This window comes from Panthera pardus, unplaced genomic scaffold (genome assembly GCF_024362965.1).
Source record: "Panthera pardus isolate Hobbes unplaced genomic scaffold, ASM2436296v1 HiC_scaffold_25, whole genome shotgun sequence".
Taxonomy (NCBI): Eukaryota; Metazoa; Chordata; class Mammalia; order Carnivora; family Felidae; genus Panthera; species Panthera pardus.
The window spans coordinates 61,207,071-61,234,063 of record NW_026526821.1 but is presented as its reverse complement, the minus strand read 5'-3'; the positions used below and the strand labels follow the sequence as shown (position 1 = coordinate 61,234,063).

Here is a 26,993-nt window from a genome sequence, read left to right as displayed (position 1 = left end):
GGTCCCCAAGCTTATCCAGAGGGGCTGCTCATTTGTAGTGACAGCATACTCAGTATCAACCCAAAGAGTCCTCTGTCATCCCAAGAGGATGAAAATGAAGCAGAGGGACCTGAGCTAAAGTCAACATCCACGCCAGGCAAAGATTCTCTGTTCAGGGTTTGGGGGAGTACAGTGGACTGAATTGTTTCCCCCAAAGTTTGTGTGTTGAAACCCTAACCCCCAGTGTAGCTGTATAAGGAGATAGGGTCTTTAAGAGGGGTAATTAAGTTTAAATGAGATCATGAGGGTAGGACCCAAATCTAGTCTGACTGATGTCCTTCTAAGAAGAGGAGGAGATGCCAGAGACTTCTCTCTTTCCATGCATGCACAGAGGAAAAGCACAGTAGGAAGATGGCCATCTACAAGCCAGAAAGAGATGCTTCATCATAAACCAATCCTGAGGGCACCTTGATCTTTGACTTTCAGGCTCCAGAATTGTGAGAAAATGAATTTATGTTGTTTAAGCCACCCAGACTATGGTATTTTGTTGTGGTAGCACAGACTAATGTAGGGAGTATTTAAGCTTGGGGTAGTTAGTCTTGAGGATTAACAGAAGATTTTTAGGTATTATTCCTGAAGGAAACAAAAGAGATAGTGGCCTTAGTAATTGATAAAGGATAGATTTTCATCCCTTTATTTCAGTCGAACACACACACACACACACACACACACACACACACACAAAACTGAAAACTAAAATTACTCCAAGCATACATTTTCAAAGATGCTTCAGGTGTCCCATTTCTAGTTAAAAAGCAAAATTTGGCCACTGTTGGATACCCACTGGAGCTTTTATAACTTTGCTTTGGCCCCAGAAACTACATGTGGAGTGTCTGATCTGTTCCTGTTGCTACCCACAACACAGTGTTATTGAGGCAAAGGAGGGTGTGCTTCATGTGAAGGCACAGCCAATCCCTAAGTTTGGCTGCCCAGAGCCTGCAAGGCCGAAGGAGTTAGCATAGCCATCTGGAGGGGGAAACGTTAGGATGGAGGAGGCCAGATGGACTACCATTGCATGTGAAACCTTCATGTGAATTAAACAAAATCTACCTTCCTGGGCTTAGCAGCCCCCACATGCTCCCTGGGCTGGATGTACTGGTCCAGGAACCAGCTGGAACCTACAACCATAGGGCAGGAGGGCAATATCTGGCAGGGATGGTTCATAAGCTTGAGGCTTTGGATAAGAAAATGGTGAGGTCAGACACTCTGGTCACTGGTAATTTTGACCTCTTTTACTTACCAAGAGTAGGACATGAGAAATCTCTGGTATGGAAAACCTGACAAAAATATATGAAGTAATGGTTTTTAGAGATACTGGGCACCAAGCAATGAAGGCCAGTGACCCCTGAGATACAGGGAACATCCAAGGTGAACTCTGCTGTTATCCCAGCTTAATGCTTTGAGAAAGTTTCAGGGCCATGGTGTAGGGAGAAGGATCCTGGGTGGAGCACAGCAAACTTCTGAGTCTGGGAGACAGAGCTAAAAGTCCAGGAAGACCAAGAAATCTGGATTTCATAAGACAAATTACCAGAGAGGAGAGAGGTACAGAGAGAGAACTCTGGAAATCTGCAGAGCCCCCCTTGAGAATTTGTGGATGAATTCTTTCATGTGGAGAAATCACCTGAGGCTGGGAAAGATCCAGTGGGAGGAATTCTAGAATAGTCTTGGAGCTCACACAGGAGACCAGTCTTTTCTTTCTAACAGAGCTCACCTTGGATATTCCCTGTATCTCAGGGAACACGTAGATAGAATTTCCAAGGAGAGAAGAGAAAAGGGAACAGAAAAATATTGGAAAAAATAAAGATTAAAAATTTCCCAAGTTTGATGAAAACTATAACACCAAGATCCAAGAAGTTCAATGGACGTCAAGTACAGGAAAATGAGAGAAAGTATGCCAAAAGACATCATAATCAATTTGCTCAAAACCAGTAAGACAGAGGAAATCTTAAAAGCAACTAGAGGAAAAAGAAGAAACATTACATACAAAGGAACAAAGATAACCATGACAGCAGAATTCTTTTTGCAAGTGAAAAGAGTAGAGCAACATCTTTTTTTCCTTTCAGTACTTTAAATTTTGAATCCAGAATTCTATACTTTGTGACAATAACTTTCAAAAAAACAAAAAGCAAATACAGATGTTCTTAGACATATGAAAATGAAAGAAGTATTAGCAGTGATCTGCACTTCAGGAAATGTTAGAGGGAATCCTTCAAGCAGGAGGATTATGATACTTTAAAATGGAAAAATGAATGAAAATAATGGAGCTACACAAAGGAATAAAGAACACAGGAAATAACTGCCTGGGTAAATATATGATATTTTTCTATTTAAATGTCCAAAAGACAATTCACTGTTTAAACAGAAATAATATCAGTGAGGCCTGTCGCATATGTATAAGTAAAATATATGACAACAATGGCATAAAAGGCAGGAGGGGAATAGCAGCATTATTGATTAAGTTCTAAAGATGAAAAACCCAAATTTCCACCAACAGATGACTGGATAAATAGTGCTATGTACATACAGTGGAATATTATTCAGCCTTTAAAAGAAAGGAAATTCTGATATAGGCTAAAGCAGAAACAAAATGACAAATATGATATGAGTCCACCTATATGATGTGCCTAGAATAGTCAGATTTATAGAGTGATTACCAAGGGTTGAGGGGAATGGGGAATGGAGAGTTATTATTTAATGGGTATAGAGTTTCTGTTTGGGATATTGAAAAAGCTGTGGGTATGGATGGTGGCAGTGGTTGCACAACAATGTGAATTAATGCCACTTAATTGCATTCCTGAAGATGGCTAAAATGATAAATGTTATGTTATGTATATTTTACTACAATTAGACAACAACAACAACAACAACAAACCAATGCATTGCAAAACAAACAAACAAACAAAAATCCAGGAGGGGAGAAATGGAAGTATGCTATTGTAAGGTTCTTACACTGTGCATGAATACCAGCTGAAGTTAGGGCACAATACATTGAAGATGTTTGCTATATACCTAAAGTAACTACTGTTTAAAAACAAGCCAACAAAGGAGATAAAATGGAATTAAAAAATAATCTAAAATCTGTCAGGAGAAAAAGAAAGAGAGCAAAGGATAGATAGGGCCAATAGAAAACCAATGGCAAGATGATAGACATAAACTACCATACATATGTCAAAATGTATCCATTTGTACACTTTAAATCTGTATGGTTTATCTTATGTCAGTTATACCTCAACACAGCTGTTAATAAAGTAAAAGAGGATGATGTGGATCACTCATGAGGTGCTGAGCTGTTCAGAATGTTGGTGTTAATGCATCTGAGCAGTGTGTGTGTGTGTGCGCGCGCGTGCGCACACACGTGTGCCAGGTATGACTCTCAAACAAGAAGATGGCTTTTCTCACAAAACATTCAGGGATTTGTCCCAGTTAGGGAAACTTTACCCTTCTTTGGATGATGCTGCAGCTCAAAACATTTCAGGAACTCCTCATTTGTAATAACCTTCACAGCCATTTTATGACTCACCGGAGATAATAAGTCTAATTATGTTGTATAATCATACCAAGGTTGGACTCCCAATATTTGGTTGGTTCAAAATATTAAACTTGATGTCAAAAGACATGGAAGAGGATAGAGGCTCATTGAATCCCTTGTAGGCAATTCCAACCCAACCGGGAGCTCTACAGGAGTTTTGAGCACTTTTTTTTTTTTTTAACACATGGTGGGGGGGGGGGGTGATGCTTGTTTTTATTGACATTGTATTAAACCACCAGCCAGCTGTCTTTCTTGTCATAAGTCATGGTGACATACACAGATTTTGAGTTAGAAAGATGAGTGGGGTAGAGATCAAGTTAGCAGTTGACCCTCAATGAGTCTGGAAAGATAGGCAAGGATCAGATCATGCTGGGTCTATAGGCCATTGTATGAGATGTCAGTCCTTAATTTAATACCAGGGGGAAGCCACTGGAAGATTTTAAGCAAAGGAATGATAAAATAAGATTTGCATTTAGAAAAAAAATTCACTTGGGCTACTGGGTGGGAAACAGATGAGAAGAGAGAGGGCAAGTGAGGATGAGGGAAAAGAGTTAAGATGTATAAGTGAGAGATGATAAGTTGGCAGATCTGAGGGAGAATTCATATATTGAACTTGGAAGAACTTGGGAGTGAGGAAATTATAGGTGTCAAAGCTAAGCTCCTAGATGGACACCATGCTGGAGGAGAACCAGGTTTGGGGGTAAACATGGTGAGGCTTGTTTGGATTATTAAGACTGAAGCCCTCTAGAGAGACCAAACAGAGAAGGAGGAGAGGCAATTGACTCTATAAGTCTGGATTCAGATAGCTGTGAGTGAAGTGATATATGATAATGGATGGATGAGCAAACATTCTTGGTATAAACACATGGACCCATCAAGTGAGAATGCCATGTTTCTGAATCTTTGATCCCAAGATCTTTGGATTCTGATATATACAGAGAAGAACAAATGTGAGTTCTCTGTTCTGTACCAGTGATATACAATCAATGTAATAGATGAAGACTGTTTTACCAACATGATGACTTGAGATCTGAAGCAAAACAGGCTAATTTACAGAGCTCTTGTACATATTTACTTTCTCAAGAATACATTTCCCTTTTGTTCAAATAGAACTGGCAGGATGAGATCTGGGGCAGAGCACAGCTGGTTTCTTATGTAACCAAAAGCAAATCTAACACTTGTCAAAGTGCTCACACTTCCAGCAAGGCAAAAGAGAAAATAATATTTCTTCCCAGAACTGAATTTTTTTCCAGTATGCCTTTATACCTTTAAAGCTCTTTATAGTCAAATCAATGTTAACAGAGCTGATTATAAGCAGTAAGTGATACTGCTAAAAGGGCCAGGATTTTGTTGAACTCAAACATGCATTTTTTTAATAGGTAGTAATCCCTGTCTTTTCCAGATTAAAAAAAGAAACAAAAATTTCTGTGTAAGAGTATCATGTAATGCCTCCACAAGTTAGAGTTAAAGCTGTTACTGAAAAATTTCTCCCAAAATGTGGGAAAAGAATTAGTTCATTAGAATCCTGTAGATGTGATGCATTAAATTTAGGAAGGATATTGGAATGTAATACAAAGTATGATGAAATGTCAGAGCTAGAATCATGTTATTAAAAAGTGACTATGGTAGGGGCTCCTGGGTGGCTCAGTCGGTTGAGCGTCCGACTTCAGCTCAGGTCACGATCTCACGGTCCGTGAGTTCGAGCCCCGCGTCTGTCTCTGGGCTGATGGCTCAGACCCTGGAGCCTGCTTCCGATTCTGTGTCTCCCTCTCTCTCTGCCCCTCCCCCGTTCATGCTCTGTCTCTCTCTGTCTCAAAAATAAATAAATGTTAAAAAAAAAAAGTGACTATGGTAAATGAAAATGAAAGTTCAACTTACCAATATTTGTAGGATGCAGAGAAAGCAGTGCTTGGAGGGAAATTTATAACATTGACTGCATAAATTAGAAAAGAAGATAGATCTAAAATCTATAAGCTTCCACCTTAGGAAACTAGAAAAAGAGGGACAAATTGAATCCAAAGTACCCAGAAGAAAATAATAATAAAAATTAGAGCAGAAATCAATGAAGTTGAAAATGAGAAATCAATAGAGAAAATCAACAAAATCAAATACTGGTTCTTTGAGAAGACAATAAAATCAATAAGCCTCTAGCCAGGCTAACCAAGAAAAAAAGAAAATACAAATTATTAATATAAAAAATGAAATATGAGATCACTAGAGATCCCATAGGTATTAAAAGGATAATAAAGGAATATTATGAAAATTCTGTGCCTACAAATTTGAATGTATCAATTGATAAAATGGGTCAATTTCATGAAAGGCACGATCTGTCAGAACTTCCACAAGAAGAAACAGACAATCTGAGTAGGCCTATATCTATTAAAGAAATTAAATAAATAGTTAATAACCTTCCACAACAGAAAGTGCCAGTCTCAGAAAAGGAATCTTGAAAGCAGCTAGACAGAAATGACTCCCTATATGCAAGCAGCCCTCAATAAAATGAACAGCTGATTTCTCATCAGACACCATGAAGGTCAGAGGTAGTGAGATGAAATATTTAAAGTGGTGAAGAGGGGTGCCCGGGTGGCTCAGTCAGTTGGGCGTCCAACTTCGGCTCAGGTCATGATCTCACGGTCTGTGAGTTCAAGCCCCACATCAGGCTCTGTGCTGACAGATCAGAGCCTGAAGCCTGCTTCGGGTTCTGTGTCTCCCTCTCTCTCTTCCCCTCCCCTGCTCACGCTCTGTCTCTCTCTGCCTCAAAAATAAATAAAAACATTAAAAAAATTTTTTTTAAATAAATAAATAAAGTGGTGAAAGAAAAAAGACTGTCAACCAAGAATAGTATATCTGGCAAAACTACCCATCAAAAAAGGAGGAGAAAGTAAGACATTCAAGATTAACAAAAATAGGTGTCATTGTTAGCAAACTTGCCCTATGAGAAAAATATTAAAGGAAGTCCTTCAAGATGAAATTAAAGGATATTAGAGAATAACTTGAATCCACATGAAGAAATAAAAAGCACAAATAAAACTAACTATATGGGTTAACATACAAGTATAAATGTAGTTTTTATTATAACTCTTTTTTTCCTCCCTATCTGATTTAAAAGACAACTGCATATATCAATACAGGAATGCCTTGGAGACCTTGTCACTTTGGTTCCTGACCACTGTAATAAAGTGAATATCACAACAAATTGGGTTAAACACATCATTTGGTTTCCCAGGGCATAAAAAAATGATGTTTATACTGTAGTCTGTTAGGTGTGCAATAACATTATGTCTTAAAAAACAGTGTACATACCTTATTTAAAAATTACTTTATTACTAAAAAATGCTAATCATCATCTGAGCTTTCAGTAAGTCATACTCACTGATCACAGATCACCATACCAACTGTAGCAATAATGAAAAAGTTTAAAAAACTACAAGAATTACCAAAATGTGACACAGAGACATGAAATGAGCAAATACTGTTGGAAGAATGATACTGATAGATTTGCTTGATGCAAGATAGCCACATACCTTCAAGTTATAAAAAACACAGTATTTGCAAAGTGTGATATAATGAGGTATTCCTGTAGCAGGGATGTAGTGTACAACATGATGACTACAGCTAATGCTGCTGTATGCTGTATAGAAAAGTTGTTAAGGGGCACCTGGGTGGCTCAGTCAGTTAAACGTCTGACTTTGGCTCAGGTCGTGATCTCACAGTTTGTGAGTTTGAGCCCCCCACGTTGAACTCTATGCTGTCAGCACAGAGCCTGCTTCAGATCCTCTGCTTCCTTCTCACTCTGCCCCTTCCCTCTCTCAAAAATAAATAAACAAGAAAAGAAAAGTTGTTAAGACAGTAAATCATGAGAGTTCTGATCACAAGAAGAAAGATTTTTCCTTTTTTTCCTTTTTTATCTTTTTATTGTATTTATATGAGAAGCTATTAGTTGTATTAATTGAAGCTATTATGGTAATCATTCCACAATATATGTAAATCAAACCATTATGCTGTATTCCTTAAACTTACACAGTGATGTATGTTAATTATTTCTCAATAAGACTGGAAAAATATGAAAAGACAATCCACAGAATGGAAGAAAATATTTGCAAATCATTTATCTGATAAGGACCTAGTATTCAGGAGACATAAAGAACTATTCCAATTCAACAAGAAAAAAGACCAATAACCCAGATGAAAGATAGACGAAGGATTTGAATAGACATATCCCCAGAGAAGATATACAAATGACCAGGAAGCACATGAAAATATGAGAGAAATGTAAACAAAAACCGCAGTAAGATAACACTTCACACCCACAAGGATAGCTATAATAAAAGAGAAAGATAATAGCAAGTTGGCAAGATATGGAGAAAATGGAACCCTTATACATTGCTGGTGGGAATGTAAAATGGTACACCCACTTTGAAAAGTCTGGCATTTCTTCAAATGTTAAACATAGAGTTAGCATACACCCCAGCAATTCCAGTCCTAGGTATATGCTCAAGGGAACTGAGAACATATGTTCACAACATTCTCCAGATTAGATTACATGTTAGGCCACAAAACGATTATTAAATTCAAAAATATTGAAATCATATCATGTATCTTTTTCAACCACAATGGTATGAAACTAGAAATCAATCTCAGATAAATCTGCAAAAAACACAAATACATGGAGGCTACACAACATGCTACTAAACAATGAATGCGTGAACCAAGAAATCAAAGGTGAAATAAAAAAATAAACGGAGACAAATGGAAATGAAAACACAGTGATCCAAAGTCTTTGGGATGCAATGAAAGAGGGAAGATTGTAGGAATACATGCATACCTCAAGAAGCAAGAAAAAAATCTCAAATAAACAAGCTAACCATACACCTAAAGAAGCTAGAAAAAGAAGAACAAAGCCCAAGGCCAAGAGAAGGACATAATAGAGATTAGAGCAGAAATAATTGAAATAAAGACTTAATAGAATAGACCAAAGAAACCCAAAGTTGGCTTTTTGAAAAAATCAAGGGGTCCCTGGGTGGCTCAGTTCGTTAAGCATCCAACTCTTAATTTCAGCTCAGGTCATGATCTCATGATTGTGAGATGGAGCCCCACGTTGGCCCCATGTTCTACTCACGTGCATGTACATTCTCCCTCTCTCAAAAAAAAAGATCAATAAAATTGATAAGCCTTTATCCAAACTCATCAAAAAACGAAGAGGATTCAAATAAATAAAATCAGGAATGAAAGAGAGGAGAAATTATAACCAACACCACAGAAATGTAAATGATTATAAGAGAATATTATGAAAAATTATATGCCAACAAATTGGGCAACCTAGAAGAAATGGATAAATTCCTAGAAACATATAATCTCCCCAAAACTGAAGCAGGAAAAATAGAAAATTTGAACCGTCCAATTGCCAACAATGAAATTGAACCAGTAATCAAAAAACTCCTAACAGGGATGCCTGGGTGGCTCAGGTGGTTGAACAGCTGACTGTTGATTTTGGCTCAGGTCATGATCTCAACCATTCATGAGTTCAGGCTCTGTATCCAGCTCTGTGCTCACAGTGCAGAACCTGCTTCAGATCCTCTGTCTCCCTCTTTCTGCTCCTCCTTCCCCCCCTCCCTCAGCTCAAAGGTAAATAAATATTAAAGTTTTTTTTTGAAAAATCCAAAACTCTGAACAAACATAAGTCCAGAACGAGATGGCTTCACAGGTGAATTATACCAAACATTTAAATAAAAGTTAATATCTTTTCTTCTCAAACTCTTCCAAAAAATAGAAGGGGAAGGCAAGTTTCCAAATTCAAGGCCAGCATTACCCTGATACCAAAACCAGATAAAGACATCACAAAAAAAGGAAACTATAGGCCAATATCTCTGATCAACATAGATGCAAAAATCCTCAATCAAATATTAGCAAACTAAATCCAACAACGTATGAAAAAAATCATTCACCATGTTCAAGTGGGATTCATTCCAGACAGTGGTTCAATATTCACACATTGATCAATGTAATATATTAACAAAAGAAAGGATAAAAACCATATGATCATCTCAAAAGCTGAGGGAAAAGCATTTGACACAATGTAGCATCCATTTATAATAAAAAACTTTCAACAGAATAGGTATAGAGGGAATATACCTGAACATAACATAGGGCCATATATGAAAAACAGCTAATATACTCAATGGTGAAAAATTGCGAGCTGGAACAAGACAAAGATGTCCACTCTCACCACTTATTCAACATTTAACATAATACTGGAAGTCCTAGTGACAGCAATCAGACAAGAAAAAGAAAAAAAAGGCATTCACATTGGTGAGGAAGAAATAAAACTTTTACTATTTGCAGATGACATGATACTATATGGAGAAAATCCTAAAGATCCCACCAAAAAACTGCTAGAACTGGTAAATGAATTCAGTAAAGTCACAGGATGCAAAATTAACATACAGAAATCTGTTACATTTCTATACACTAGTAATGAAGTGGTAGAAGAGAACTTAAGAAAGCAATGACGTTTACAGTTGCACCAAAAAGAATGAAATACTTTGGAATAAACTTAACTAAGGAGGTGAAAGATCTGTACTCTGAAAACTATAAAACACTGATAAAAGAAATTGAAGGCAACACAAACCAAAAGGTAGTCCATGCTCATGGATTGGAAGAACAAATATTGTTAAAATATCCCTATTACCGAAAGAATATACAGATTCAATGCAATCCCTATCAAAATACCAACATTTTTCACAAAACAAATAATCCTAAAATTAGTATGGGACCACAAAAGATCCCAAATAGTGAAAGCAATCTTAAAAAAGAAGAACAAATCTGGAGGTATCACAATCCCAGATATCAAGACATACTGAAAAACTATACTAATCATACTAGTGTGATAATGGCACAAAAACAGACACAATGATCAATGGAACAGAAAGTTCAGAAATAAAACCATGCTTTTATGGCCAGTTAATTTACAGGAAAGGAAGTAAGAATATACAGTGGGAAAAAGACAATCTCTTCAACAAATGGTGTTGGGAAAACTGGACAGCTACATGCAAAAGAATGAAACAGCATTACTTTCTTACACCATACAAAAAAAACTCAAAATGGATTAAGGGCCAAATATGAGACCTGAAGCCATAAAACTCCTGGAAGAAATCATAAAGAGTAGTTTCTTTGACATCAACTGTAGAAACATTTTTCTAGATATGTCTTCTCTGGCAAGAAAAACAAAAGCAGAATTAAACTATTGGACTACACTAAAGTAAAACGTTTTTGCACAGTGAAGGAAACCATCAACAAACCAAAAAGGCAACCTACTGAATGAGAGAAGATATTTGTAAATGATACATCTGATAAGAGGCTAATATAAAAAATATAAAAAGAACTTATACAACTCAACACACACACACACAAAAAGCCAATTTAAAATCCAATTTAAAAATGGACAGAGGATCTGAATAGATATTTTTCCAAAGATATACAGAGGGCCACAGATGTATGAAAAATGCTCAACACCACTAATCATCAGGGAAATGCAAAATAAAACAACAATGAAATACTACTTTACACTTGTCAGAATGGCTAGAATCAAAAAGATAAGAAATAACAAGTGTTGGCAAGGATGTGGAGAAAAAGGAACCCTTGTGCACTGTTGGTGGGAATGCAAATTGATGTAGCTACTGTGGAAAACAATATCAAGGTTCCTCAAAGAATTGAAAATAAAATTACGATATAATTCAATAATTCAATAATTGCACTAATGTGTATTTACCCAAAGAAAACAAAAACACTAATTCAAAAAGATATATGCACCCCTATGTTTATTGCAGCATTATTTACAATACCCAAGTTATGGAAGCAACTTACATGTCCACTGATGGATGAATGGATAAAGAAGATGTGGTATATATACACAATGGAGTATTATTCAGCCATAAAAAATGGTGAAATCTTGCAAATTACAAGAACATGAATCAACCTAGAGGGATTAACACTAAGTGATATAAGTCATTCAAAGAAAAATAAATATCATATGATTTCACTTGTATGTGGAACTTAAACACAACAAAACAAAGAAAAAAAAGAGACAAAAATCTGACTCTTATATACAGACAGCAAACTGGTATTTGCCAGAGAGGAGGTGGGTGGGGGGATGGGTAAAATAGATAAAGGGGATTAAGAGTACACTTCTCTTAAAAAATTTTTTTTTTAATGTTTATTTATTTTGGAGAAAAAGAGACAGAGTAGGAGTGGGAGGAGGAGCAGAGACAGACAGACAGACAGACAGAGACAGAATCTGAAGCAGGCTCTAGGCTCTGAGCTGTCAGCACAGAGCCCGATGTGGGGCTTGAACTCACGAACTATGAGATCATGACCTGAGCCGAAGTCGGACGCTTAACCGACTCAGCCACCCAGGTGCCCCAAGAGTACACTTATCTTTATGAGCACTGACAAATATATAAAATTGTGGAATCCTTTTGTACATTTGAAACTCCTGTAACACTGTATGTTAATTATACTTGAATTTTTTAAAAGTCCTTAAAAAGACATGTTCACACAAAAACTTGTACATGAATGTTCATAGCATCATCATAGTAGCCATAAAAACAAAAAGTGGAAACAAATGTCCAGTAACTGATAAGTAGATAAGCAAATGTGATACAGCCCTACGGTGGAATATCATGTAGCCATAATACATGTAATGTGGTACTGATACATGCTACAGCACAAATTAACTTTGAAAGCATTACGTTAATTGAAATAAGCCAGTCATAAAAGGCCAGTTTGTATGATTCCATTTATATGAAATGTCCAAAATAGATGAATCCATAGAGTAAACTCATAGTGGGGAGAAGGGAAGGGAAATGAGAAATGACTTCTAACAAGTATAGGGTTTCTTTGTGGGGTGAGGAAAATGTACTGGAATTAAATAGTGATGATGATTATACAACCAGGTAAACAAACTAAAAACCACCAAACTAAAAACATTTAAAAATGTTAGTTTTATAGCATATGAATTATAGCTCAAGAAACAAATTTTTAAAGAATACATGAAATAAACAAACTGACTAAAATTAAAAAAAAAAAAGATCAAGCCCTGGCATTGGTGATGCAGGATCAAAAAAGTGGCAGTATTTTAATTTCCCAAGGGAAGCAGATTCAGATTTCTCTGTTGGTCTAATCCCAGCATCCCCACTCTGCTTTATGGTTCCCATTCTCACTACCATGTGATCTTCAGGTTCTAATCTAAAGTTCCCAAACTCTGTCAATCCCTTTCTCATTTCTTAATCTTGATTTTTCCACTTTATACTAAGCATCTTGAATTGATTTATCTTACCACATCACACTACTTTTAAAGAAATTGTTGCCACAGGTATAATTTGTTGCCTACTCAACTATTATCCTTCAATTTATTCTAAATGTCATTGTAGATGTAGATACATTGGAATGTGGCTTTCGTTGGCGCACCTGGGTGGCTCAGTCAATTGAGCATCCAACTCTTGATTTGGGCTCAGGTCATGATCTTCTGGTTCGTGAGTTCAAGCCCCATCCATATCGGGCTCCAAGCTATCAGCTTGGGATTCTTTCTCACTCTGGCTCCCGATCTCTCTCTGCCCTACTCCACTCATGCTCTCTCTCTCTCTCTGTCTCTCTCAAAATAACCAAATAAACTTAAACAATGTGGCTTTTGTAGTTCTTGTCTTGGAATCTGTGGTCTGCTAGTAGTTTCTTCTCAGCCTCCATGCTGGTCTGTCACTGTCTGACTGCTGCTCCTTATTTCTCAGTAGCCAGTTGCAGGTCTTGCTTGGGGTTTAAACATTCTTTCTGCAGCTGCCTCATTCACAGCCCACATATAAAGCAAAAATTTTTCAGTTTCCTTCTTTCAGAATCAGGCAGAGGAGAAGGTAAGGGAAATGGGGACTGCTGTCTTGGAGAGGGCGTTAGCTCCTGTCCAGTGAGGATTGTCCAGGACAATCCTGTCCACTGTTGGTGCTTTTTTGTCTTTGTTTTTATGTCTGCTTCTTTCTTGCCTTTTTGTTTTTTCAATTTCCTTTCCCTCCCTCTTCCCCCCACTGAGGATTATAGGAATTAGAGACACTTAGTGTTACAATCATTTTTCCTCTGGTTTACAAATAAGTTGGGTAAGCCATGGAACCCTTCTTTTCCACAGACATTTTGCTTTGATTTTCACAAGCATTAAAGGAGGAAGTAAAAATCATTTCATGATATTCCAGAGGAGAAAGGGCCTAGGATTCACGGTCCACTCAGGGCCTACTCTATAACTGTACATTTGGCTCCGTCCCGTATTAGAGATGTGACCGAAGGCCCATCGCTGCATCTCTTTGTTCCCAGGCCTTCGTAACCCTTGGTATGTGCATAACCCCTGGGGCACTCCAGAGAACAATTACCCAAACCTGCCCTGCAAGGCCAGGTGGTGCAGAATATTTCTGGGTTACCCTTCTCTGTCCCTGCATCCCCTTCTCCTCTTTTTTGGCTCTCTGGCAGTGCCAGGCAAATATGCTCAGCACATGGTGCTATCACAGCTGTAGAATGGAAAATGTCATGTTAGTCAGCAAGTACAGTGAACAGAGCGCATGTCTGCCCAGAGACAGATATGTCTCTCGAGCCATGCTTTCAAGACATCTCCTGGGTGCCCACCCAGGCGGGCTTCATCGTCTCTCTCACCTGCAGATAGTCCTTGGTCCAGCAGCTGCCATCTGCTGAGCCGGCTCACATGTCTGACAGGCAGGCAGCTGGATTTCTTATCCTTAACAGTTGCCACCTTTCTTCTTCCCTCCCTCCCAGCTGTTCATAATTCCTTCCTTCATTCCCTGCCTGTCCCCCTCCTTTCCTTGTTTCTGTTGAACATCGCTTTCAGCTTCTTCTGAACCTTTCCTTTTCAACTAATTCACAGCATCCTTTGCCAATGCCACTTCCCATGGGGCAGCCAAGTGTTGGCTTAGTGTCTCATGACACTCATAATAGGGATGCTGGGAAGTGTGTACCAAATTGTGGTCTATCAAATATAAGCCCTCCCAAATGTTCTATGCAGAAAGGGTTCTGGGACCAAATAACTGTAGGAAATACTATTTATGTCTCTACCCATGGTGAGGCCCACTGCTGATTCCTGTAACAAAGGCTCATACAAGTCCTGTGATGAAGACCCGATTGAAACTTTATTTTCAAACTCCCTAAACTTTTTGCTAAGAAACACTCTTTCTGAGTGATAGCCACCGACATGCAGGGTAAATAGTGTTTGTGGACCATAGTGCGAGAAACACTGAACTTGATGCTCTCAGAGGTCGGTGTCAGATATAGAGCTCTAGTTTATTCATTAGCTGATGGTTTGCTTGAAAGGCACATGAACCTCGCATGGCAGGAATGTGGTGCTGGACAAGTCCTCTTCAGTGGAGGAGGATGAGCATATCAGTCAGGGATCTGCACAGAAACAGAACCAATAGGATGTGTGTGTGTGTATAGTGTGTGTGCGCATTTGTGTGTGCATGTGTGCATGTGTATACAAAAAGAGGTTGAGATAGAGATTGAGGGAGATTCAAGGAATTGACTTGAATGAGTATGGAAGCTAGAAAGTCCAAATTGCAGGACAGACCAGACAGGCCACCGCCCTCATGAGCTGGTTTTGCATTTCAGGTCCCAAGGCAGTCTGCTGTCAGAATTCCCCTTCCTCAGGGGACTTCAGTCTCTTTCCTATTAAAGGCTTTCGACTGAATGGAGATGGCCCTCTCATGATATGGAGGGTAATCTGTTTTACCCAAAGTCTACTGATTAAAATGTAATCTCAGGGCACCTGGGTGGCTCAGTTGGCTAAGTGTCTCACTTCGGCTCGGGTCTGATCTCACCATTTGTGAGTTCGAGCCCCGCATCAGGCACTGTGCTGATAGCTCAGAGCCTGGAGCCTGCTTTGGCTTCTGTGTCTCCCTCTCTCTCTCTGACCCTCTCCTGCTCACACTCTGTGTATCTCTCATTCAAAAATAAATAAACATTAAAATGTTAATCTCACCTAAAAATACTTTCATTGAAACATCTAGAGTAATCTTTGACCAAATATCTGGGTACCATGACCCTGCCAAGTTCACACATTAGGATAACCATCACCATAAGGAGAGCAGTTATGATGGTGATAAATCCTTGATGGCCATGAGCCGCTACAGAACTACACCTTGGGGGGAGGAAGGGGCACAGATAAATGGTACCCGTTTTGTCTTTTTGATGTGGCCCTGGCTAGTGATGTTTCAAAAGTACTGGCCAGTAGATCCTGCTCATTAAAACATGTTTTGAGATCGACAAGTAGGATGGAGAGGACCAGGCACATTATAGATGGCATAGATGTGGTCTGCCATGTGCTTCTCCTGCAAGTAACTGAGAGAAAATCTTTAGCAATCTGTCACATGGAATAGGATGAGCTGTGAGCTCACAGCTCTAATAAATGAAAGTATTATCCTAAGCTCTGTGGGTGAGAATTTATGTAACACTTTTAATTAAGATAACTGCAGGGGAATGGAAAGAACTCTCTAGTAAGTGACTCTAATGAATGGATAATGCCCTTCCCTCCCCACCTGGGGAAGATGAGGCTCAGCCACTAATTAGTGTAATTAGCACTGAAAGTGGAAAGATTTACTCCCTTTTTCTCCTTTCTTAATCATTGGAGCACCTAGGCTCTTTGTTTTTGCATTCCTGGCTGCCCCTTCTTTCCTTTATGAAGTTCAAATTGCTTTGGAGTTTTCCTTGAGTCCCCATCAAAGTGACTGTACCGCCTGTTCCTGGGTGAAGCTTAGAGTCAAAAGTTAGTCTCTGGCTCTTTAAAATCCCTTACTGGTTTGATGTATTTTTAGGAAGTCCTTTTATGGTAAGCTTGAATTTATAATTGAGAAAAGGCTCTTGTCTTTTTAAAAGAAGGCAACCCCTTGGGGCAACTGGGTGGCTCAGTCAGTTAAGCGTCCAACTCTTGATTTCAGCTCAGATCATGATCTCAGCTCAGATCATGATCTTGTAGTTCACGGGTTTGAGCCCTGCATTGGGGTCTGTGCTGACAGCTGAGAGTCTGGTTGGGATTTTTCTCTCTCCCTCTCTCTCTGAATAAACTTTAAAAAAGAGAAGACAACCCCAAAACAGAGCAGAAACATGTGCTAATTTGTGTGTTGCTATCAATGGACATAACTGAATGAAAATTTTATTTCCTACTACACCTGTTAATCAGAAAGAAGGAAGGAGGATAAAGTAGGAAGAAAGAGGAGACAAAGGCTTAGAATGTAATTAACAATAACTGTGGAAAAATAGTCACTCAAAAGGTTTCTCCAAGGAGACTGATCCCACTGACAAAAATGGCTCTGTTCTCTTTGCTGTTTCCCTGAGATGCAGGAAAACAGGAGAGCCTTGGGGATGAGAAACCCTAGGGAACCTCTGATTTGAGTTCCCTGGACAGGGTATGAAGATGCTTTGTGAATCACATAGAAACCAACTGCTGGTAACTGGGGACAGTGTGCAAAGGGGCTTTTGGTGCCAGATTGGTTTAAAGTTCAAAAGCCAAAATCAAACTTCTTTGAGAAAGTCTGGTTCTAGAGGGTTTAAGTGCATTATTTAAAAGGTGTTCTATTAAAATCTGAGGACATGGCTCACATATAGTATTGCTTGGCAGATCCTTTACATACTATTGAGAAACAGTTGTCTCTAAAGTGTTTTATTTCGTCAAATGCTATTCTAATTTTATATTCCCTTAAATATAATAATGGATAAGTATGGGTAATATTTTGTTGCCCTAATATTGAGTGCTTCTTTTTCATTAAAAGTGTCCTTGACCTTGAATCTATGTCTGATAGAAGCGTAACTGGTGGAGTCACCAAATCATAATTTAGAAAGCTCTTTCTACCTTACAGTAGTTGTAAAGCTTGGTTGCACAGTACTATCACCATGGGAGCTTTGAAAAATCTCAATATTCAGACCAATTAAAGCAGAATCTAAGGGGTAGGGCTCAGGTATCAGTACTTTACAGAACTCAGAGGATTCCACTCTGCAGGGTTGAAAACCACTTATCTAAGTGGAAGTAAACTTTTAGGGCTAGTAGACCTACTATGCAGTGGTACATGTTATAAAAAACTGCTTCTTTGCCCAGCACCCCCTCCTGGTACCTCCTAGGGCTCTGCTGGTCTCAATGGGGCTAAGAGCTAGTCCTTTCTGCCTTCCTTCCAGTGGCAGGCAGGTGAATGTTTGCCAGTGCACTCCCTGGAATAAAAAAGCTCTGATTTCCAGATTCTGTAAATACTCCCAGCATGGTCAATTTTTTCTCACCAGTGTGCTTCTAGGGAGCATGGAGTTGGGAGGAGAGGTGTACAGTTAGCTTCCATCGGCTAGTGCAAGCCTGCTCCAGAAACGAGTGCCTCCTTCTCAGCTTCAGATTTGCCCACCCCCAGATACTCCTGTCTCCTTTAGGTGGCACTAGTAGTTTGAGCCACCTGGATGAATACTTCTCTGTTGTATGGTGTTCTGACCAGCTAACAGAGCACCCCCCACCCCCCACTTAAAGAGTATAGATAATCTTTGGAAAATGGCAAAGGAATGTGCCAAGGCTGGGGATATTTGGGCACTTAGCTTTCTGGATTATACTTTAACCTGTGAGCCTGACTAGAGTGAGTTATAGATACAGCTATAGGTGCCTGAGCTGACTATATGAGGTTTCTGAGCCTGCTGATTTGAGGGCCAGGCTCTGAATCAGAATACATTCGCCAAAGTTAATAGGGGAGCTCCTGAGAGACAGGCTTCCAGCCTTCTGTGGTTGACTGACTTCTACCTCAACACAGGTTACATACCCCTAATTCTCACCCCCACTCATCAAAAAGCACTTTCGCATAACTTTTCTCATTGAATCGCTTCAACACATTTAGGAAGGCCAAACAGATGCTATCTTCCATCTGCAGGTAAGCAATTCTGTGGAAGCTCAGAGAGGTTAAGTGCAGTGACTCATCCAAGTCTGAGCAATTTGCCCGAGCTAGTAAGTGGTGGAGCCATGACTTGAACCCAGAGCTTCTGACCCCAAGTTTAATGCTCTCCTGACACATGGCCTTGGTCTGCCAGCCATCTCCCATACGCATGGGGTAGGCAACTTAGGTAAAGGAAGAAATGAGATGAAAAGTAGCAGATCCCTGCCTTCCAGTCTGGTGAACTAATTCTTTGCCAGTCCTGTTTAGAAAGCATGCTTCCTGAAATGAATGTGACCTAACAAAATATGTTCCCGCTTGCTAAATATTAAGTTGGGGGTGAAATATAAATGGCTTGCAAAATATGAATGGCACTGATGAACTGTAATTCCACAAATAGAATCAGGAGCAACCTCTGTAGAGAATGAATCAAATCCAGAGAACACCTGGGACTCCAAGAAGTGGCTACAGAAATATGGCTTGAAAGCCCAGGGGCTATCCTTTTATGACGTCCTTGCTGACTGCTCCTTCCGCCATGCTGATGGAGTCGTTGATGTAAAAGCCAAACCAGGAAATGAGTCTGTGCAGACTAGTGCGGTAAGTGAAGTGAACTCCTGGGCATGGCTGTGGGCTTCCTTTGATGCCCTGGATGGGTGAGGCCCCCCTCAGACTAGAACCCAGGGCAAGACCAAGGTTGAAAGGCAGCATGGAGGGAAACCAGCTTGGGTTTCCACGAAGGAAGATGGCTTTGTGCTTCCCATGTTACACTTCACTGAACACCACTTGGGGACGTGGAGACCATGGTTTCTGAATATAAGTAGATTACACAATAATGGTACATAAGCCAGGAGCTGGCATTATGAGTCTCAGAATTATTCAACCTTGTCAGTTATTCACCTTTTATTGGTGAATTGGATGGTGAAAATGCCCAAAGCAGGGAGTTCTATGGTCCTCTTATATTGTTACTCTCTTAAAGATATATTAGTCTAGTGGCTACCAGCCAGTATTTAGTGGATTCCCCATAAATATAAAAAGAAATTCTCTTAAGAGATTATGGCACTGGACAGGTGTATATTGAAAACTTTCAAAAGGTGGTTCCATTGTGTCAATGGCTCTGGAAGGAACATAGCTTCTCAAAATGCTTGACTCTGGCTCACAATCAAAGGATAATTAGGTTCCTAAACTTCAGCATGCTTGAGTCAGTGAGTTTGAGGGAGGGCCCAGATGATGCTGAAGCTACTGGTCCAGGGGCCACACTCTGCAAAACACTGATGTGTAGACAGTACCCAGGAGATAGTCAGAAGTTTAGAATTATGGAAAGACTAAAAAGTATCACAATAGGAAACAGAAAATCAGGATAAAATGAATATTCCAAATTTGTAAAACTGAAGGAAAACCCTTTTAGAAGATAGTGAAGGCCCATACTCTGAAGTGAAAATCAAAATGTGAGCAACAAAGCAGATGTGCCAGTAGCGGCAGCCCAGGAGAGACCACTGGAGAGGAAATCAAGGTCCTCCAATGCACCGTCACTTTATGTATTTTCTAAGGCTCTGATTCAATGTCATGATCACTGAGATGTCTGTCCATCCTACAGAGGTAAAACCCCAGTGTCTTTGCCACTCCTTTAGGCTGGCTGGCCACTGGGTTCTGTGCGTCCTCCTGAGGAAGGGCTCTTTCCGTGGGGGCTACATTAACCACACGATGTGGTGTTTTAGCCTTCTTAGTGCCGTGTGTTTACAGTGAACTACAAGGAGGAAAATGTAAAAATTGGATGAGAGAAATGCAGAATTGACAGAAGACTTGTGTCCTAGGAGTTGTGTCCCCTACACTGGGATGTGGAGTAATTGCCATATTGCAGGGAAATTTCATTTGTGGGTTTCTCCCCCAGCACAGTTTTCTGATTTTGTAGTCATTATTCAGTAATGTTATTAGTTCAGGAAATCATATGTTATTGTATGTAATCTAATCATATGTAGATTTTCATTTTTTAAATACATTAGGCCCTGGATATTTAGAAATATCAATCCATGTCAATTTGAACATAGCTCACTGTGAGCTGGTGACAATGTGGTATGTTCAAGTCCTCTCTAAAACTGATTTCTCCTTATTTTTTCTTGACAATTTAAACAAAATCTTATGGGGACAGGTTGAAGAGTCTGGCTTATAAATGGGGAATTTTACCTCAAATTTCTTGTGCTAAAAATAATACAGTAGAAGTTGAGAAGTGTACAGTAATCTCCACAAATATTGATGGAAAAGGGATAATTTTATTTTCAGTATTTGGGGCCACAAGCTATCTGGATTTGTACCTAAAATTGAATTGTGTGTGAGGTAGGGAGATGCCCAGTAGAGGTTACCTTCTTTCTTTTTCTTTTCTTTCTTTTTTTTTTTTTAATTACAAACACTGTGAATCAGAAATGAGCATTTATGGAATGCCTGTGGGCTTTATATGCAAGGTGAGTATTTGTGCTCTCATAGCACACATGAGAAGACAAAGTCACAAGGCCTCTGAGAGGTTACATCATGAGATGGCAGGGTTTGAACTATCTGCTGGGACCTTACACTGCTTTTCCCATTCTGACACTCTGCTGTCTGACACCCGTATTCATGTAACATATGGTCTGGTGTGTTTCCATCTGGGAGTGCATAAGGCACAGTTAGAAGGCCATGTTTTGGGATTGAGACTAGGGAGAACTCTTGAGGGATAAGAACATGGTGAGAATGAGAGAGGGGACATCTTTCTCCTTCCATCCTTATGTTGTGGTTGACATGTGGTTCCCCTGTCTGCCTGTCTTGGGAACATCAAGACTGATCTCATCATGCCCTTCATCCATGTTCATATCATTCACCACCAGACTTCTCAATCCTCATTCCCATCTCTGAGTTTCCTCCATTCCTCCCTGACTCCTAAATTCCCTCCACTGTGCCCCATGGAACTAGAAGATATCAGTACACCCACTGTAGCGTCAAGTGCTCTGCAGTGTTCTCTTTGCCTGCTTGTCTGGGTTTTCTCTCGAGGACCCCGGTTTCTCTCCCATTCTCCTTGGACCTGTGGGTGGGAGAGGTGGGTGCTGTCCTTCCTTATTCCTTGTTGCTGTTTCTTGATCATTCTCCCTCTGTCTTCCCATGTCATCAGAATGTACCACCCATGACACTTCCTATGGCTGACATTTTCTGACTCCCAGGTTACCCCCATCATTAATTGAAGATTGTAGCTTGTGACTTGCTGTCACTGGATCCAACCATTTTTTAATGTTAATCCCATGAAAATGACCCTTCTTACATTCTGGCCTTTCATTTCTCTGACCTCCTCTTTTCCGGTGACTTTCTCCTCCACCCCATCTCTACCAATCCTGCCATAGGCATCCCCTTGACCTTGTCATTACAAATAACTCTTCCATCATAACCCACATAAATCAGTTCCAAAGGTCCCACTTTTTGACCTCTTTTTTTAAGGTCATTTCCTCTACTACCTAATTCCAATCTTTCAACTCACTGGGATTATATAATTTGTTATTTCTACTCCCTGTTGTCTGTTCTCTCTATCCTTTTGTCCCTCTTGTACATGCTCAGCTACTTTTCCTCTCTTAAATTATTATTCTCATCTGGCAAAACCCCAACCCTGGTTAAATCCACCTCTCTGCCTTTTCTGCATTATAGCTGTGCATCTGACTACAGCAGAAGAAACCAGAGAAAAGCACATAGCCACGGTACCTGGCTTCCCTTTAAATTCATGACCTCTAACTTCATGAATCTCTCCATGAAGAACCTCATGGATCTCTTGTGCTGTCCACCAATCCGCCTGTAGTTTTCCAATCCACTCAGATGCTCATTCTCCAAGATGTCTACTCTTTTTTCCTCAAACTTCAAACACCATCTCCTCTTAGCTTACTCTAAGCTAGTGACCTTGCTTCCCATTTCATTGAACATTGGAATGAATATTCATGAATATCCACTTCCGTATCTACAAATCCCCAGCATTTGTGCCTGTGTGTTCTACCCATATTACTTCCAGGGTGGCTAAATTGTCCTCACTTCTGTCTATGGTCAACCCTTCCATGGGTGCACTGATCCCTATTTGCCATTTACTCATTTGCCCCCTTTCTATTCTGTATCATCATTATTACCCTTATTTCTGCATCTTTCCTATCAGCACACAAATATGGTGTTTTCTCTCATCTTAAAAATATAGGATTTTGATCCCCATACTTGTCTCTGCTTCTGCCTCATTTGCCTCATTTCTCTGTTCCTTTGTAGAATCCAACTCCTCAAGAGTTGTATATGTTCCCTTTCTCTAGTCTTGCAATTCTCCCATGCCCTCTTGAATGTACTCCACTTCAGCAAGGCCCCCTCTCCACCAAAACCCTCTCTTTCCAGGGATACGTGTATTACTAAATCCAGGGGTCAGTTCTCAGTCCCACTCTTACTTGACCTACTATCAACATTTCATATAGTTGGTTACTTCCTTGAAATTCATTTGCTTGCAGAAAACACTGTTCTGTTTTCCTCTTACCTCACTGGCTATTCTTTGTTAGTGTTCTTTGTTACTTCTTTCCCATGTTCCCAGCCTCTAAATGCCAGAGGGCCTCAAAGTGCGGTCCTTGGACCTCTTCTCTCTCTGTACCCATTCTCTACTTGATCTCATCAAGTCCTGTGGCTTTTAATACTGTGTGCATGCTGGTGACTTCCACATTTAAATCTCCAGCCCTGAGTCCTTCCCTTATCTCCACCTGGCTACTTGCCATGTCAATGGGATGTCTGATAGGCACCTTGAACCTAGTACATCAGACACCAGATTCAGATTTTCCCATTCAAGGCTACTCTTCGCATAATCTTCCTCCCATAAATTCATTGCAACTCCATTTTTGTAGTTCTGTGGGCTGAAAACCGTAGTGTCATCCCAAACTCCTCTCTTTTCTCCCACACCCACATCTGACCTCTCATTAAATGCTGTCAGTTCTGTCTTCATAATATGTCTGTAACTCAGAATCCAACCACTTCTCACCACTTCTGATACTACCCTGGTATGGACCTGCTTCTGTCCTTGACCCTTTATGGTCTGTTCTCAACAGAGTAGCCAGAGTAACCTTCAAAATGATATTTTTATAATTAAATTTTAAAATTGTAAATAAAACTTAAAACTATGAATTCTGTCACTTCTCTAAGAGAGTAGATCTTAAAATAGATCACAAGAAAAAATCTGTAACTATGTGTGGTGATGGGCATTACTTATTTATTGTGGTAATCATTTTGTAATATATCCATATATCAAATCGTATTGTATACATAATATAATATGTCCATTATATCTTAATTAAAAAAATTTGTCTCTTGTCATGTTTAAGTTCTTGGATAGTTCCTTTTTCACTCAGAGGAGAAGCCAGAGTCACTTCCATTAGCCAGTAGGCTTTACGGAGTCTGCATCTGGCTCTCTTCCTCATATTGCCCTAGCATCATCTCACCCCTTACCCTTGCTCACTGTTTGGACTACACCAGCCTTCCTAAAATTCTACAGACATGCTAGGCACACACTTACTCTTACCACAGGGTTTTGGCACTTGCTGAGTCCTCAAGCTTCCCCCAGATCTCCATATGGCCACACTTTTTGTTCCTGCTGGTCTTTGCTCATATTTAACTTCTGTTTAAGGCTTTCTTTTTTTTTTAGGTTTTAACTTCTTTGGAGCACCTGGGTGGCTTAGTCAGTTAAGTGTCCAACTCTTGATTTTGACTCAGGTCATGATCTCACAGTTTCATGGGTTCGAGTTCCATGTCAGTCTCTTTGCTGGCAATGCATGGTCTGCTTGGGATTTCTTTATCTCTCTCTGTCTCTCTCTCTCTCTTTCTTTCTTTCTCTCTCTCTCTCTCTCTTTCTCTCTCTTTCCTTCTCTCTCTGCCCTGCCTCTGCTTACACTCTCTCTCTCTTGAAATAAACTTAAAAAAAAAACTTCTCCATCCCCTCCCATCCCCTGTTCTTTATTCTCCTTCCTTATTTTTCTCTATAGCATTTGTCACCATCTGACCTGCTGTATGATTGTTTATTATCTAGCTCTTTCCCTGTAATGTGAGCTCCATGAAGGCAGGAATTTTGGTCTTTGTGGTTTCTAGTGCTGCTGCCTAGAAGATTGTATTGCTGGTGACATGGAGTTGTGCTTGATAAATTCATAAATCAGTTGAGTGAGCTCTATGTGTGGGAAGCCATTGTCCTCAGACCAGTTTTGTATGTACCAGTAGAGGATGCTAGGTGTAGAATGGGTTTCTTGGCTACTTTTCTTCATTTGGGGCTGGGAGTAATAATGGAAAGATTTTTTGTGTGTGAATCTTAAGTCCCACCTCCTCCAGAGAGTCCTACTGACCCTCTAGTCCTTGAGAACTCTTTCTTCTTTGTCAGATTGCCTAGTTATTATTGTCTCAACCTAGCACCAGGTGCTGGGTGTCTAGTGCTCTGCCTTCCTAACTTTCTGCGTGTGGGTGCATGCGTGTGAGCATGTGCATACAGTGTCTCCCTGCTGGAAACATTATCTTCTCTGGGGCACAGATGAGACTGCACATGTTTTTCTGACTATCATTCATGACATCTGGCACAGGGCTCCATATAGAGTAGGCCCCAGTACATGTTGGTTGAACCAGCAGTTGAATGATTTTACCATGGGAATGAGTGCTAGGAGCTGTATAAATAAGGCAGAGATGGGGTGCCATCTGGAGATTTCTTTTTTGAATGGTCTGAATGGCTTCTGTCCTTTGTCCTTTATTTAGGAGACCAACAAGAAGACAGTCCATGCAAAATACTGCAGCAGATTTGTCCATGCACCCTGGAAGGATGGGAGCTTGGTCCACGTCTGCATTACCAAAGAGAAGTGTACCTGGTACAGTGAGAGAATCCACACAGTCCTTGCTCAGATTCAGAAGAGGTTGGTAAATTTGCAGGAGGGTACAAGTGGTCTAGTTGCCCTTGAAACTAAAATCTGTGACTTCTCTGTAAATGCTTAACCACAAAAAACAGCCAATTAACATTGTTATGTCAGGGTTGCCATCTGATGGTTTGCTCGTGGCTTTTTGTTAGTAATAAAGGGGAATGTTTTTTGGATCCAGATTCCAAGCTGCTTTGATTCCAAGCAGACTTTTTAAAAAAGACAGCAAAGAAATGTGTCATTATGTTGGTTGTACATCACTATAGGAGGCTAAGGAATGCTTCTGCTCATGTCTTGCATTTTTTGTGGGCCACAAACATATTGCAAATTGTATTACACCTGTCCTCTGTACTTGGATATTACATTTCAAGGCAACTGTTAACAATGTTGTGGAGTATTTTAATACAATGGAATAATGTATATTCAGCTAAAAATAACTTCATGTGGTCCTTGTCAACCTTGCTGGTTCTTAAAATCTGCCAGTGCTAATGCATCTGAGGTACTAATGCTGTGACCTCAGCATCAGTCCCATGGGGATGATCTACCTTAATGCTTTCACCTCCCTGATGCCAGAGGACAGCTTTAGACCACAAAGACCAAATCCATTTAGGTGCATGGCCTCTGAGGTCAGATGGAGCTGGATTATAATACCAGCTCTGCCACTTTCTGTGTGACCCTGGGCAAGTTAGTTAATGTCTTTGTGCATTGGTTTCTTCATTTATAAAGTGGGAATGATAATGCCATTTACAAATATGCCCTATGGATTATAGAGTATAGACTAGTACTCAGTGGGCAGTAACCACTTGAAAATGAGAGTTCCTTCCATCCTTCTATGTTTTCTGCTATAAAATCACAAGCTGCAGACAACTGTGTGCATAATATTAACTCTTCAGAGCCCCAGTTTCTTAAAACCCAACTGGCAGTGGGTAACTTAGAACAAGTAATCCTTGTGTCTGGAGTCTTCTGTTTCTTGTTTTGGGGTTGACTTTTGGGGACAGTAGTTTGGACTTCAGGTCTGGGGAAAAAGGATGCTGTTTAAGACACTCCACTTGGTACCTGCCAGATCTATTTGTCCTTCTCCACCCACCAAGTGTTAGGGGTTGTTGGGAACTTCTCTCCTCTTTTCTATTCTCCAGAAGTCTTTGTGGAGAGTTGTTATCATCTCTCCCTTAAATGTATGTAGAATTCACTACTGAAACAATCTGGGTCTGTAGTTTTTCTTTGTAGCAAGGTTTTTAATTATGTATTCCATTTCTTCACATACACATAGAACTGATGTTAGTAATTTATGTTATCTTTATTTTAAGCCTGGTTGGAGATTATCCATTTTATTGATCTTTTCAAAGAACCAGGTTTTGGTATCAGTGGGGTTTTTTTCTCTGTATGGTTTTCTCCTTTTGGTGCCATTGATTTCTACTCTTTATTATTTCCTTCTTTCTCCTTACTTTTAAGTTTCTTAAGATGGATGCTTAGAGATTTGAGAACTTTCTTTCTAATATAAGCATTTAAATTTTCTTGGGGTATTGCTTTAGCTGCCTCTCACATTATGTTGTATTTCATTACATTCACTTAAAAATATTTTGCAAA

At 39.7% G+C, this 26,993-nt stretch overlaps 1 protein-coding gene across 7 annotated transcripts in view; it reads left to right on the top strand.

The window, feature by feature from the left end:
- Positions 1–26,993, top strand: part of VWA3B (von Willebrand factor A domain containing 3B) — a 204,133-nt gene that overhangs the window by 72,581 nt on the left and 104,559 nt on the right. For all 7 annotated transcript variants that reach the window (XR_008417819.1, XR_008417818.1, XR_008417821.1 and 4 more), the window contains exons 9-10: positions 18,899–19,095; positions 25,252–25,406. Coding sequence is in view for 3 of the 7 variants with exons in the window: in XM_053890614.1 (XP_053746589.1) it covers positions 18,899–19,095; positions 25,252–25,406 (352 nt within the window). In the remaining 4 variants the exon portion in view is untranslated. The remainder of the gene's footprint in view (positions 1–18,898; positions 19,096–25,251; positions 25,407–26,993) is intronic.